The 14,676-nt window shown below is 38.3% G+C and overlaps 1 protein-coding gene across 2 annotated transcripts; it reads left to right on the forward strand.

Moving 5' to 3' along the window:
- The first annotated feature begins 1,944 nt into the window (after window positions 1–1,944).
- LOC143885198 (protein tesmin/TSO1-like CXC 2) lies at window positions 1,945–14,425 on the forward strand. 2 transcript variants are annotated; one of them, XM_077389255.1, is made up of 11 exons: window positions 1,945–2,118; window positions 3,764–3,924; window positions 4,016–4,487; window positions 4,587–4,793; window positions 11,279–11,766; window positions 11,867–11,944; window positions 12,536–12,716; window positions 12,846–12,941; window positions 13,212–13,278; window positions 13,551–13,707; window positions 13,815–14,425. In XM_077389255.1, the coding sequence occupies exons 1-11, from the start codon at window positions 2,068–2,070 to the stop codon at window positions 14,182–14,184; spliced, it is 2,328 nt and encodes a 775-aa protein (XP_077245370.1). In that variant the 5' UTR covers window positions 1,945–2,067; the 3' UTR covers window positions 14,185–14,425. The 2 variants fall into 2 exon arrangements, with proteins under 2 accessions (XP_077245370.1, XP_077245369.1); XM_077389254.1 differs by having other exon boundaries at window positions 1,946–2,118; window positions 4,016–4,793.
- The last annotated feature ends 251 nt before the right edge of the window (window positions 14,426–14,676 follow it).

Genomic DNA, 14,676 nt, shown 5'->3' on the forward strand with positions numbered 1-14,676 from the left:
CTGGGAAACAAGTTAATGTGAAGATTGTTGGTGTGTCCACCCCTTTGTTTTGGTGCCTTCCACCTTACTGCTTTCTTTTGAAATTTAAATTCTTCCCTTGGTTAGAATGTTTAAGAAGCCTTACACAGTAACTCGTGTAGGGTAAAACCTAGTCAACTCAGGTGTGTCAATGACCGACGTGGCTTAACTGATGGAGTTGAGTCAAAGGAGTTTATGATTGAATTTGTGGTGTAAAAACTGAGCTAACTAGGGTGATTGAGGATTGACTCGGGGAGTTTTTAAATAGTATTTGGCTGAGACAATTCCCAATGAGTTGCATGAAGTGTGAATCAGTGAAAGAGTCGACGACAATGAGGAGTGATATTGAGGAGTTAAAGGTACAAAAACAAAGGGTGGAAATGTCACCTCCCTTTTTTGTAAGTATATGGAACTTCTATTAGCGTCCAAGTCTATCATGAACCTGCAAAGTTTAAAAAACTGGTATAATATGGCATTGGTTACTGTTTGTTGAGTTATTACTGATAATATTTTGCAAGAACTAGGCCAGTGGAAGTTGCCTCGTTTCCAAGGACTAGGGGTGCAACTCGGGTTCGGGTTGAGGCCAACTCGAACCCGGCCCGTTGAAGCATTTACTCAACCAAACTTGACCCAGCTCGAGTTTTTAAGCTTACTAAAAACAAAAATGATAAAAAATGTTGGGTTTCACTCGGTTTGTGTTGCCGAAGCCCTCAACCGGATCCCGACCCGAACTCAACCTAGGTTGGGAAAACTCAATCCGAACCCAAACCCGACCCGAGTTGCACCCCTACCAATGACCACTAGAGAGAGAGAGAGAGGTGATGTGTTGGATTTTATTTATAGTAGATCCGAGTTCTTAAAGCGGTGTTTTTCACTCAAGACGAACATCAACTCCACAATTATACAAATAAGATTACCATTAACATTTTAATCAATAATTTTGCTCATCAATGCCAACAATCTTAACCATCGATCCACGGTTAATATTGTTGGTCTGATATTATCTTTCACCAATTACCCTATTAACAATCGGCCCCACTTCATGACTCGTTTCAAACATTGTACTCGCGTCATGTATTTACTAGATCAAGCTCTTCCTAGTTCGTACTCTCATCCACCAATTTAAAAATTGCGGAGCACAGTTTCCTTCAGTGGCCCCTGTGGGACCACAAATTCCTTGGGCGGGAGAACAGAACTTTAGAAAATTCCCCATATTGCCTACATCAAAAGAAATTAATGACATCAACGTTACCCTACTCTCTCAACTTTATATCTGAAATGCCAAAAACACCCCTTACTGGTTACCGCAGGCAACTTGGAAGACGAAGAAACAACATTGGGGCAGAAAATGAATATTTAAATACATGTGTTCACAAATGCGGAAATTAAAATACGTGTTTTTCTGGGGAGTGATATTTGCGGCCCGCCCCCGCCTGTGACGGATAAAACCCCCGCTTTAACGTTATTCGTTAAGTTTCAAAGGCAAACAAAAACGTTTAATGCTCTGTTTGGTTGCTGGGTTTTTTTTGTTCTCAGGATTTATGTGGGTAAAGGTTTAGTGGTCACATCAGCTTTTTCTTGCTGACATCAGCAAAATCTTGTCTTGAAAAGGGTGTTCTCTCTTTCTCTCTCTACCCTCTCTCTCCACTCATCATAATATCTTTCTCTAATTAATGCTTGTCCCCTCTTTTGTCTCCTACCTTTACCCACATAAATCCCAGGAAAAAAAAAAAAACCCGGCATCCAAACAGAGCATAAGGGGGTGAATTTATCCAAGCAGTGAATCATTCTCACAGATACCGTTCTTAAAGGTGGGGAGGGATTTTATCCGTTTAAGGGGGGAAAATTTCATTTCCCGTTCTTTCTTTTCCTTGATTGTAGGCCCAGGTGTTTAGAAAAAGAAAGTCTTCTTCTTCCCGCCCTAGAAACTACTTGAAAAAAAGGGGAAAAGATAGAAGAGAGAGAAAGGGAGCGAAGAAGAGAGAGAGAGAGAGAGAGAGGAGAGGGCAAAGGGAAGAATGTGGGAGGGTTTTTTGCTCTTCTCACGAGATGGATACTCCAGATAGGAACCAGATCGGGACTCCTGTTGCTAAATTTGAGGTGATTTGATGTTGATTTGATGTGATGTTTTGGTCTGATGATTTTAGTCTAGGGTTTTTAGGGTTCTGATTTTTGCGGCTAAAGTGTTTTGATCGGTTTTAATGCTGTCAATTGATGTTTTTTTTTTTTTTAACTATCTGATTTGATTTTTTGAGATTGAAGCTCGGAGAAGCGATTCTGTGAGGTTAGGGACTTTGATTTCTGAAGTTGATGTGTATTCTTTTTGACAATTTGATGCGAAGTTAGGGCTTTGATTTCTCTTGTCGAGGTGGTTAGATCGGTCTTTTTTAATGCCCGCGCTGTTTGTAATTTGCTCTGATTTTTGTTAGGGTTTCGGTGCCTTCGCCTCGGGTGATTTTGTTGCTTTTTCTTTGTTGACAGGTGATGGATTTTGTGCAATATGTTGTTTTTAGGCATAATTTAGTAGTGATTTTTCATGGTGTTTGTAATTTGCTGTGATTTTCGTGAACTTAGGGTTAGGGCGTCTCCACTTCAGGTGATTTTGTTGCTTTTTCTTGGTGGACAGGTGATGTATTCTGTGTATTTTGTGCCTTGATTGTTTTACGCATGTTCTGATAGTGATTTTTCGCGAGAGTAGGTTTCTGCTCTCATTTTTTAGTGTTCTCTTCTTCTTCAGTTGATTCTCTTTTCTGTGCATTTCAATGTCACCATTTGTTATTACTCGAGTTTTTTTTTTTTTGTGTGATCGGCAAGGAGTTCTGCTTGTTTTTGTGTCTTTTTATTACGATCCTGCAGTGGACGTGTTCAATCCATGTTTTGAGTTGATGTTTGCCCTTGTCTTTTTATTTTTGTTTAATGCGGTGAGTCTTGTGTGGAGTTGAGGTAGTTATTATTATTTTATTTTTTTCTGGATTTAAGTCGGGCTCTTCCATGAAATCTCCCGCTCTCTCTATAGTGGGATCTTTGGAGTTTTCTCCATTTTTTCGGAGATCTTAGATCTTCTCTGTGGATTTTATAGATTTTTATTGTTTTGTTGTTTTTTGCTGGGAGGATATGGGATTTGGTGATTTCTACAAGACTACAACTTCTAGGTTGAGATATGGTTTCTTTTTTCCTGATATTTTTTTGCCATCACAACCAATTTTACTCTTTTTGCATTCATTTGAGCTAATTGTGATATTCGTTGATCTACATTGCATTCTCAGCTTAATTTTGGTTCAGACTTGGCATTTCTTCTTTTTCTTTTTTTTGGTGCCAGAATTGTTCATCTGGATTAGGTTTGGGATGGACTTTGGTGTGATGTTGGAGGAAAATAAGGGCTCATTTCTGCAGCTTGAAGGAAATTTTGATGATATATGCAACATCCTGCTTCTGTTTTTATTCTTTTCCTCTTTCAGCCTTTTTGAACAATGTTTTGTTTTCTATGTCCTGCATGCACTTTAAGCCCAGACTTTGTATTCGTTAGTTATGCCAGATCTTATGATTTGATACATTTTTCTTACATATTTTTACTGTACCTACTATTCGGAGGCGAACATCATTATTCTCAGATATTCTCGTAGATGATTCTGCTCTTCATGCCATCATTTGGATTATTGGACATGTTTTTAGCTACATTGTAATCTTGTCTAAAACATGTATTCTTATGAAGATTGTTCTCGTGGAAATTTGTTTTCACTTGCAGGATTCTCCTGTCTTTAATTATCTCAATAGTCTGTCTCCTATCAAGCCAGTTAAGTCCGTCCATATTACGCAGACGTTCCACTCACTTAGTTTTGCATCCATTCCATCCGTGTTTACTTCGCCAATCTTCAGTTCCCAGAGAGAATCCAGATTTCTAAAGAGGTAACTGTGGGTTTATGGTGTCTTTCTCAATGTCTTGTCGTGTCTTGGCTTTATCAATTAAAAATTGCTTGATTTATTCTTTTGTTTTCAGAAATGAATTCGCAGACCCATCAAAAGCTGGGGTTTCTTCTGATGATGGAGATGAAGCCAAGATTTCTATGGGGGTTTCAGATGGTGTTCGGTTATCTGATTGCTCCAATGATGAACAGGAAAGATGTGATATCATCGGTTCTTTGGATGAGGTTGGTTTTGAGACACCTACTATTGAGCATACAAAGCTAGCTATGAAGCTTCCCCAGACCTTGCAATATGAATCTTTTAATCCCAGCAGTAATGCTACTCCCTACTATGGTATTAAGATGGATCTTGAGACGCAAATGGTTGGAACATCGGCATCCCTTGTTCGATTTGTTCAAGAGGACCCAGAAGAAAGAAAAACTTTCGAGTTGCAGGGGGTATGCCAGCATGAAAAAACCAAAGAAGAAGGGTCAGGATGCGATTGGGAGAATCTAATTTCCGATGCTGCTGAGCTTTTAATTTCTGATGCATCAACTGAATCCGAGGTATGCAGGGACCAGGATCAAAAGTTTAAGGAGCCTGATACTTATTCTTTTACGCCTCTTGTTCCAAAGCACCCACAATACATAACTGGTGATTCACAGAAAACACAATCCTTTGATTCCCTCGGTTCTTGCAACCCGCAAGCCGCACAAAATTTGGCAATTCACCTCGGAGACGTTGGGGTGCAGAATGGAGCAGATAACAGCTCAAATCTAATATCAAATGCTCCTCAGAATAAGAAAGGAATTGATGATCTAAGCAAGAAAATGGATGGCAATGTTGGAGATTGCATGCAAATTGGTTGCGAGGTAAAAGTGACTTTAGTTTTGTTTGTAAGCCTCTTTTACGTCTATCTAAGTTGCTCATAGTGTGGAATTCATGATTAGCTTAACTACATATAATGTGTGTCTGCATATTTGTTACTGTTTCACTTGTACTGTTCAGACTACAAAGCTTGATTTGTGTTCTTTAAGAATCAGTTTCCAAGTCATGTTATTTTCAGAAGGTTTGAAGTGGAAACTTCTTTACTTTCCATGTCTAATATTGTTTACATATGTTGGAAAAATCTCACTTTGTTCAATACTTTGTGAAGGAAATCCTCTGATTCTATAACTGACCTTCAACTTCTATCGATCCGTTTATTTGCCCACCAATCTTTGCTATCAATATCTTTTACTTTTTTTGGGGGAAAAAACCCCATAATGGTTGGTGAGGAACGCCGGTCCCTCAATACGAATCGGGTAAGGCATCCAACAGAGTGGTTGGGGTGGAGTAGTCTCTCGTCCCTGCTGAGGCGGGTGATGGGTCTGAATGAGCAATAGGGGATCGCTCTGGGGAGTAATACTTGCTCGCTCAACCAATGGGATCAAGAGCCTCTACTGCTGCTGCTGGGCGAGTCACAAGACTCCTAATCTGGGACTAACTGAGGTGGTAGCTTGCTATATGATACAAAGGCTTCTCCTTCTAGTGATTGCACAGATTGCCGAAGACATAGCCACCGTACCGATTGCTCCAATTCAATTATGCTTTGTTGGATTTTCTTCTCCTAATCGTAAGCCCTATATTTGTAAGGCCAGTCTTTCTTGCTTGTCTTTTTCCTAGGGACTGACTTGACTTTATATGAATAGATTTCATTCCTAGTTGGCTTGATGCCCACCGCCTTACCTCCATTAATCTTACCTCAAACCTCCATTGCATTATTGTTCACCTTTCTTCTACACAAAACCCCTAAAATACCCATATAATTTTTTTTCCTACGTTAGAAACATCATTTAAATGCAGGTTAGATCGAATACCCATGCAAGGATAGATCGAATTAAAAATGAAGACATCCGTAAAAAGGTGGGGGTGTCACCAATTGAGGAGAAAATGAGAGAGCACCTCTTAAGATGGTTGGGGCATATCCAACATAGGCCTTTGGATGCTCCAGTGAGAAGAAGTGACTCGTGCCAAGTTGATGGAGTAAAAAAAGGTAGGGGCAGACTGAAAACAACTTGGGTAGAAACAACGAGGAAAGACATGAGGGCTAGGAACATAACAGAGAACATGACCTTGGATAGGAGAGAATGGAAGCAAATGATCCATGTAGACGAACCCAATTAGTGTCAGGATTAGACTTAGTCAATTTGAGTCGGGTAGATCCTTTCACCTTCTTCATGAATTTTTTCTGAAGGATTCATTAGCCGACCCCTATTAGTTTGGGATAAACTCTTAGATGAGTTGAGTTAGAAACATCATTCAAATCCATTCATACCTTACACACTTTGGTTTTGTCCCAAAACTAATTTTACACTTTTTCGGCATATGGCTAGCTTCCTGGGATATGTCTACACATTCTTGGCATATATGTGCACCCTTCTAAACCTGCTCTAAACTTAGTAGAAATATTTTTCCAATTTCATAAAATATTCGAGGAACCAAAATCCTAATTTTCACCCATCCTTTTCACCCCTAACGCCCATTCCTTATATCCATCCTACGTTAGATTTAGTATTAGAGCAAAGTACTAGTCATTCCTTCGATCGTCCTGCATCAGATTTAGTATCAGAGCCCAGGTTGGAAACTTGTCTAGATGCAATGTCGATCGAATAGAGTTATTGAAAGGCTTTAACGCCAAATTTGAATGGTTGTTGTCCCACTAGTGTCGATCGAATAGTTAGAGTTATTGGAAAGCTTTAACGCCAAATTTGAAGGGTTGTTGTCCCACGTGGATCGTACTCACCAAGATTTTCATGCACCTCTTCTAGCCTTGAAGACTCTAAAGATTCCATAGAGTTCGAAATTTGTGCCGAAACAATCGTCTATGATACCTTCTATGAAGTGCACGAAATTAGAGCAATGGACCTGAACCACTATCATCATACAAAGCTGGTTCCGATAGACGTTAGTCCTTGAACACTACATGAGAATTATAAGGGCAGCAATTGCTATCTAAAATGTCGAGAAGGGGTGTATCGTTCGACTAACTTAACAGAAAAAGCTTACATGTCAACTACAAAATGCGCGAGTGGACACCTATAGGCCTAATGAAGTAGAAGACTTGAGTTTCTTTCTACCTAAGATGCCACTTTATAAGGAATGCATCGAAAGCAGACCTGGTGATCACACTACTTCAAACCAACGACATAACTTCCCAAAGCTTCTTGTGCATTAGAAATACTTAGTCCATTGGAAGGACCAACCGTTAGTAGATAATGCGAGGATTAGAGCTGACAAATTCCCACCCATCATGCCAGTCATTATATTCGTCGGGGTCGAAACTTTTCAAGCAAGGGTATGATGGAGACCATCCTAAGGCTCATATTTTAATGTTTTTAGTGTCTTTTAGGTATTCTTTTAAGTCCCTTAAGTTATAGGAGGGTACTACGATCTTTTCCCACCAATATCACTTGGTTTCTTTGAGTTACTGGGGTTTAAAGTAGGCCCCACACATGTATTGCGGGATTTTAAGTGGGGAGAGAGTTTTTTAAGTCATTAGAGGGTATTTTTGTCCAAAAGTGATAGGTTTTGTTTAGAGTTTTAGAACTGTTTAGTTCTCTTCTTTTTCTTTTTCTTTTTTTTTTTGAATGGCAAGTTCTCTTCCTTTTTCATATATATTGTAAGCCCCGAAGCACTTTTCTTTTAATGAAGATGAATGGTGATTGAACAAATATTTTCAAAGCTTCTTCTCTTGTGAGGATGTGATGTCTACTCCTTGCCAATGTGGTGATGCCTTGATCTTCCCTAAGGTGTGATGCCTAGGAATCCCTTGGTGCGATGTCTTGGGTTTTGGTTGGTGAGATTCCAACCTTACTATCTATATCTTTCACGTTTCTTTTTCCCCCCCCATAAATCCACCTTCTCGAGAACCCAAAACATTTACTGCATTATTTTTACCTATCTTTTACAGAAAACCCTAAAACTGTCCATTCATACTCCACGCCCTTTCGTTCTATCCCAAAACTAATTTTACACCTTTCCAGCATATGGCTGTAGGCCTGTAGCTTCCTGGCATATTCCGCACATTCCTGGCATATGTTTGCACATTCTCAACATATGTATGCACCCTTCTAAACTTAGTAGAAATATTTTTCCAATCTCGTAAAATATTTTAGGAACCAAAATCCTAATTTTCACCCCCAATGCCCATTCCATAGATCCGTCCTATGTCAGATTGGTATCAGAGTGAAGTACCAATCCTGCGATCGTCCTAATCAATATCGTATTTGAGAATTACTTCATGTCTATATTTTTAGCTAACATCTCTTATCTATTGGTTCTTTGAGTCTTCCTTACAGTTGAAACTCGGGTCGGGTTGTTGTTTTTTTTAAATACCCTAGATTTCTAAACTCGACCCTATCCGAGATAGTTTCTCGGGTCGGGTCGGGTCGGGTCGGGTTTTTCAACATCCTTGACGCATGCACCATAAGTACTGATCGCTTGACTATTGTTAATTTCTCTTATGTTATATTGGCTTGCCAAGTGTCTACTCTTACAAATTGTAATTTTGGGTAATAATTCTCGTAATCTCCTTTTCTATTCTTTCTACACTTCCACTCGCTTGAAAATTGTCATTGGGGCTTTAGTGTGAGAGGAAAAAAACAGTATATGGTGCATTGGATCATGGTAATAATGGTAAAGTATTTTAGTTGGGAATGAAGTACCACGGGTTTCATAAATTTAATTCCAAGAATGCATATAAAATCAATGGAACACTTCTCAATCTTTAAGATCTTTCTGGGTAAAGCATATCAGCTCTTTTTTATTTAATAAATGTCTTTTATTATTTCATCATCCTCCGCGAAAGGCACAAAAACTGTAGTTGCAACTCTGGTAGGGTGGGTGGGGTTTTCCAAAACCCTACCCTACCTTTCATGCTATCTTGGGTCGGGCTCGGTTGGTTGTTGTTTTTGTTTTTTTTTTTTGTTTTAATAAAAAACTCGAGATTCCTAAACCCGGCCCATGATTTTTTCAGGTCGGCTCGATGCAGGTCGGGTGATACCTGACCCAAGTTGCAACTCTGGTCTTCCTTACTGTGACACAAATTATTGAAGATGTTCCTCTTACAATCATAACATCTACTTTTCATTAACCATGTTCATGAGTTGTCGCAGAAGTGGTTCCTGACAGCATCATTGATAACATTTGCTATTAAAACCTGATGATGTTGCAGTGTTTCAAGTCCTATTGGCCAACTTTCAACAATGTACCGACCATTGTGGGCCTCTTTGCTTAACATTTGGTAGCCCTCTAATGCTACCGCCCACAACACTTTCGTTTCATGTTCTCGTAATAAAACTAAAAATCCCTCTAAAGATGGTTCCTCCCAATGTCATTGTCTTCTATACTATCTGAGTCAGCTCTTATGGCATATATTGATCATATTTCACCTATTTTCCCTTTTGTTAATGATGCATGCAATTTGCCCTTTTTTTTCTCATACGAATTCTCTTCTTTTTTTCTCTTCCTCTTTTTTGTTTTAACTTGGTATTAGTCTAATCATCTCCCTCAAATGAAACCAGTAAACCACAGGTCCTTAGTTACCTTGATGAGATCTATGATTTGAGGTATTGATTGAGGGAAGCAGCATGGTTTTAAATTTTGGCCGAAACGAAATGTTTCGGCCGCGACCGAAACGAAATTTACATGAAGTCGTTTCTTTACAAGATTTCGGCGAAATTTCACCGAAATTTAGGATAAAATTTCGTTTTAGCCTTATTTACAAAATTTCCACCAAAATTTTAAATAGATCCACCGAAATGTTATAATTCCCACCGAAATTTATGAAATATTCACAGAAATAGCCAAAATTTCCACTGAAATAGCTGAAATTAACACCGAAATTTTAGACATTTCGGCCGAAATAAATAAAAAAAACGAAATCATAATCACATTTTTACATGATTTCGGCTGAAATTTTGGCCTGAAACCGAAACGTTTCAGTTTCGGTGGTGACCGAAACCGAAATTTAAAACCTTGCGGAGAAGTTCAAGTGCTTCCATACGGGTATACGATTGATCTCAGCAGTTGTATGGATGGAGTTGTGATGTAGGATAATAGGGGAAGTGATGAGGATCGTAGTTGGTACTTTAGGTGGGGTCAAATTCGTGGGGCCTTATAAGTTGCATATTTGCCTGATAAGACTTTTAGAGATTTTCTTTCCATGTTATTTAGATTTAGGAATTTTATTTCCTTGTTATTTATTTTCATGTTATTTCAATTGCCTTTATATATGAGGGCCTCATGTATTGAACAATTTAGTTTTTGGAATAAGATTTATTGCAGAGCTTTCTCCCTAATCTCTTTCTTCCTTCTTTTCCCCCTCTTTCCCCTCTTCTGCTTCTCTTCTCTTTATCCTTTTCTCTTCTCCTGGTGTTCATCAAATTGGTATCTGAGCGAAGCGGTCCAAGTTGTCGGAAAGAGATAATCAACCTCACGACCAGTGCTTCTGTTCTGCCCAGCCGATTTGCATACCTTTCCTTATTAAGTTCCCTAGCTTATAACCGGTTCACCCAAAACTTCATTCCATAACAGCCACCTCTACCCACCTTCCGACGCCACTTCATTCCATAAGAGCCACTCTGTGTTGGGCCATATGCTTCTTTCAGGGTCAGTACCTCTAAGTTGCTTGATATGTGTTTTTGTGGATACAATTACATAAATATGTTTCTTAATTGAATGCTTTCTTTTCTTTTTCTTAGCAGTGGTTAAGGAGTTTTTAACCTTTTGCTTTTGTGAATCCTAAGAAACTCAACATACATGCTAATGGAAATTTAATTGATAATTTTTACATTTTTATCACTCAATATTTTTCTTTTAAGTTTTTGCTATGATAATTTAAATGTGCTTGATAATTGTTACATTATTTATTATTCAAAGTTTTTCTCTTAACTTTTCGTCTTTATGAATCCTGTTTAACTCTGCCATTAAAAAAAAAAGAATCCTGTGAAACTCCACATGCAGGCTAATGGTAATTTATATGCGCTTGATCATTGTTACATTCTTTATCATTCAAAAAGAAAAAATTATTACATAAATACTACAAATCTATGCAGAACTAATGGTTCCTTATGGAGTTTATCTCAAAACATTTAGAAGGAAACTTTGATGGTAAAAGAGTTTGTATCAGTAAATTTTGCTTGTGTACTAATTCCTATTGTGGACCCTTTCTACTGATTGATGTTTAATGGGCATCTATAAAACTTTATCATATATTGCTGAATGTTGTTTTAAGTTGCTTTTACTTTTATCAGTGTAGAAGAATTTCTTGACTTGTTTAGTTGTAGATAAAGTGGTTACATCTGTTTGTGTATAGGTTGACATTCAGCAGCAGCGTGGCTTGCCCAGGCGCTGTCTATTTTTTGAAGTGTCCGGAGCTCATAGTAAGAGGTTGGAGGATGACTCACAAAGCTATTCACCAAACTCATCTCAATCTGATGGAAAATTTGCTTCTGATGATAAACAATTAGTTCCTCCCAAGCCTGGAATTGGTCCGTCCCCATGTATGCTGCCTGGTATTGGCTTGCACTTGAATTCTCTTGCAACTACATCAAAGGCCTGTAGAATTGTCAAGCAGGAAATTTTGTTTTCTGGAAGACAATTAATAAGCATGCCAAAGTCTGTTGGCTCCTTTCATTCCATAATTCCTGGGCAGAAAAGTCTGAGTGAATCCTTGGCCTTGAACCCAATTGAAAGAGACTTAGATCCTCGTGGCAATGAACTTCATGTGATGGAAGATGCTTCACAGGCATCTGGATTTGGAGCTGGCGAGGAGTTTAATCAAAGCAGCCCAAAGAAAAAGAGGCATGCACAATTTTCTAACTTTCTCTGTTTGATATACTATTTGATGGCTTTCCTGGCTTTCTGTTTTTAACATTATCATTAGAGGTCTCATGATTAACAGGCGAAGGCTGGAAAATGGTGGAGAAAGTGAAGCGGCTTGCAAGCGCTGTAACTGTAAGAAGTCGAAATGCTTGAAGCTGTAAGTTTGCATATTTAAAATTTATAGCCGCCGACCTTGTTAATATTCAGCATTTGTTTTAAATTATGTCAGTAAATATGGTCAGATAATTAACCTTGAGCACTGATGTCTTTTTTGAAAAATGGGTGCTCTGTGGTTTTATTAAAATTTGGCCACATTAGGAGACTGGTTTTTTATATCCGTTTGTGTGCAAACGGATATTTTTAAATTATGCATCTATCTTGTATTGGTTAAGATTTCTCCTCCTCCTCCATCTTCTTCTGTACTTATGTATCAGAGGGCAGAGTAATCTAAGAATTTGGTTATTCCTTCTAGATTTCATGAGTAATAGCTCAGTCCTGGTTTAAGGAAGAACGAGAGTCTCAGTATTAAAAGTTTAAAACATATGAATTTCTATTATTTTTAAATTGTTTTCGCATTCATTTTCTTATATGATTTACTAGTTTCCTCGCTTTCTCTTTAAACTTACATACCAAGTTTTGTGCATTGTGTCCTTTAATAGTTTCTGTTACCTTTAGGGTTCTCGCAGTTTTTTTTTTCATTTCCCTCTCTGGATTCTGCTCTTTAACTTTTAAATTTTTCCGTTTTTAGTTATTGCGAATGCTTTGCTGCTGGAGTCTACTGTGTTGAGGTTTGCTCATGCCAGGAATGCTTTAACAAGCCTGTACACGAAGATACTGTTCTAGCAACTCGCAAACAGATAGAATCACGCAACCCTCTCGCATTTGCTCCCAAAGTCATTAGGCGCTTGGACCCTGTTCCAGACCCTGGGGTAGGAAAATAAGGCCAACATTTTCTTTTGTAAGGCAATCTTTAGTTGGCGTTTAATCCTTCCAAAAAAAGAAAAAAGAAAAAATCTTTAGTTGATGTTTAGTGATCAGGCATCAATTGTACCTTGCAGGAAGAAGTTAACAAGACTCCGGCTTCAGCCCGACATAAAAGAGGATGCAACTGCAAGAAATCAAGTTGCCTCAAGAAATACTGTGAATGCTATCAGGTTTTGCTTCCTGCCTCACTCAGTGTGCTTTCTGTGTTGGATACACAGATTTAAATTTCGGTTTCGATCCCTACCAAAACCGTTTTTGCTTTTTCGATTTCCAGTCATTTCGACCGAAATTTTTACAATTTCGGTCCAAATGACCAAATTTTTGCCGAAATCCAAACCGAAATCTGAATTTTTAGGATTTTGGTTATTTCGGATTTTGGCCAAAATTTAAAACCATGGTTGGATATAGTCTGATTCAGATGTGGTGGTTTCTATTCAAAGGGTGATGTCGGTTGCTCCAGTAATTGCCGATGTGAAGGATGTAAGAACACATTTGGTAGGAAAGATGGTGAGTTTATTTGTCCATTTAATATTTTTATGATTGAAAATGACCCCTTGTTTGGGAAAATGACATTGATGCGACACACTGCATTTTTATAATTTTGCCATTTCAAAATGTTCTTGAAATCATGTTCCTGTTTTAGGTTATTTTTTAGGTGATCTAACCTCCATCGCAATGGAGTTGGTCGTACCAAAAATAAAATGGTTTACATGGCTGATGTCGGCCTTTTCAACCTTTAAAAGATGAATGCTAACATATATCGTTTTTTTTTTTTACAGGAACTGCTCCAATAGGAATAGATGATGCTGAACTAGAAGAGGAAGAATCAGAAGCTTGTGAGAAGAATGGGCTGAACGAAACTCCTCACTTTATTGAAGTTCAGAAGGATGGACAGCAATATCCGGAAGGTGTTTTGAACATAACACCTCTACACAGGTTAGTACTCTATTATTATTATTATTATTATTTTTATTTTTTTTGAATTACATATTGGTTCACTTGTTCTAGTTGTTGATTCACTGTTTTATATTCGGATCATCTAGTAAACTGCCAGCATTCTCTAGCGGGAAGCCTCCACGATCCTCTCTACTTACTGTCGGTTCATCTCCTCAGTTAAAAGCCTGCCAGAAATTAAGAAAGTCTGAATTTTCGCACCTGCAACCAAATTTGGAGAAGCATTTCCAGATCACTAAAGAAGATGAAACCCCTGATATTCTAAGAGGCAACTGCTCACCTGTCAATGGAGTGAAGACTGTCTCTCCCAACCGGAAAAGGGTCTCGCCTCCACATAATGAATTTGGATTGTCTCCTGGGCAGAAGAGTAGCCGGAAATTGATATTGCAATCCATCCCTTCATTCCCATCTCTGACACCTCATCCAGGGACTAGTGATTTTCCGGTAAAGCTTCAATGAAGTTGTTTCAACTCCTCACTGTTTGCTGAGGTATGTTGCACAAATGTATCAACAGTACCAGTGTGTTTATGATACTTGTCTACTTATATTGTATTCTTTCACACATGTAGTTTCTACGTACCTCTCTGTAAAATAATATAGGGCCGTCTGTTTATTCTCATTATGAATCTTCTTCTTTTTTTCTTCATTTGGTGCATTATGTCAGTGGATGAAATAAAGATATTATGTTTGTGGATCTCAATTTTATCTTGAATAGGGAAATTGCAATAAAATGTATGTGCCCGGCATTTTAATATCTTAATCATCTAGCCAAAATTAAAAAGGGGGAAAAAATCTCTGTTCACCCAAGGGAAAAAGTTGCTGTGGCTTTGACATGGAAAATGACAAAATGGCCCCGGCATTGCTTTGTGTTTCTTCTTGTTCACGTAGCAGGCATACAATTGAAACATGTTTCAAGACACTGGTAAATATCATTGCTTGCACTCATTTATT

The sequence above is a fragment of the Tasmannia lanceolata genome, unplaced genomic scaffold, assembly GCF_043159265.1.
Source record: "Tasmannia lanceolata isolate RefF3 unplaced genomic scaffold, GAP_Taslan_0.1 ptg000008l, whole genome shotgun sequence".
Classification (NCBI taxonomy): Eukaryota; Viridiplantae; Streptophyta; class Magnoliopsida; order Canellales; family Winteraceae; genus Tasmannia; species Tasmannia lanceolata.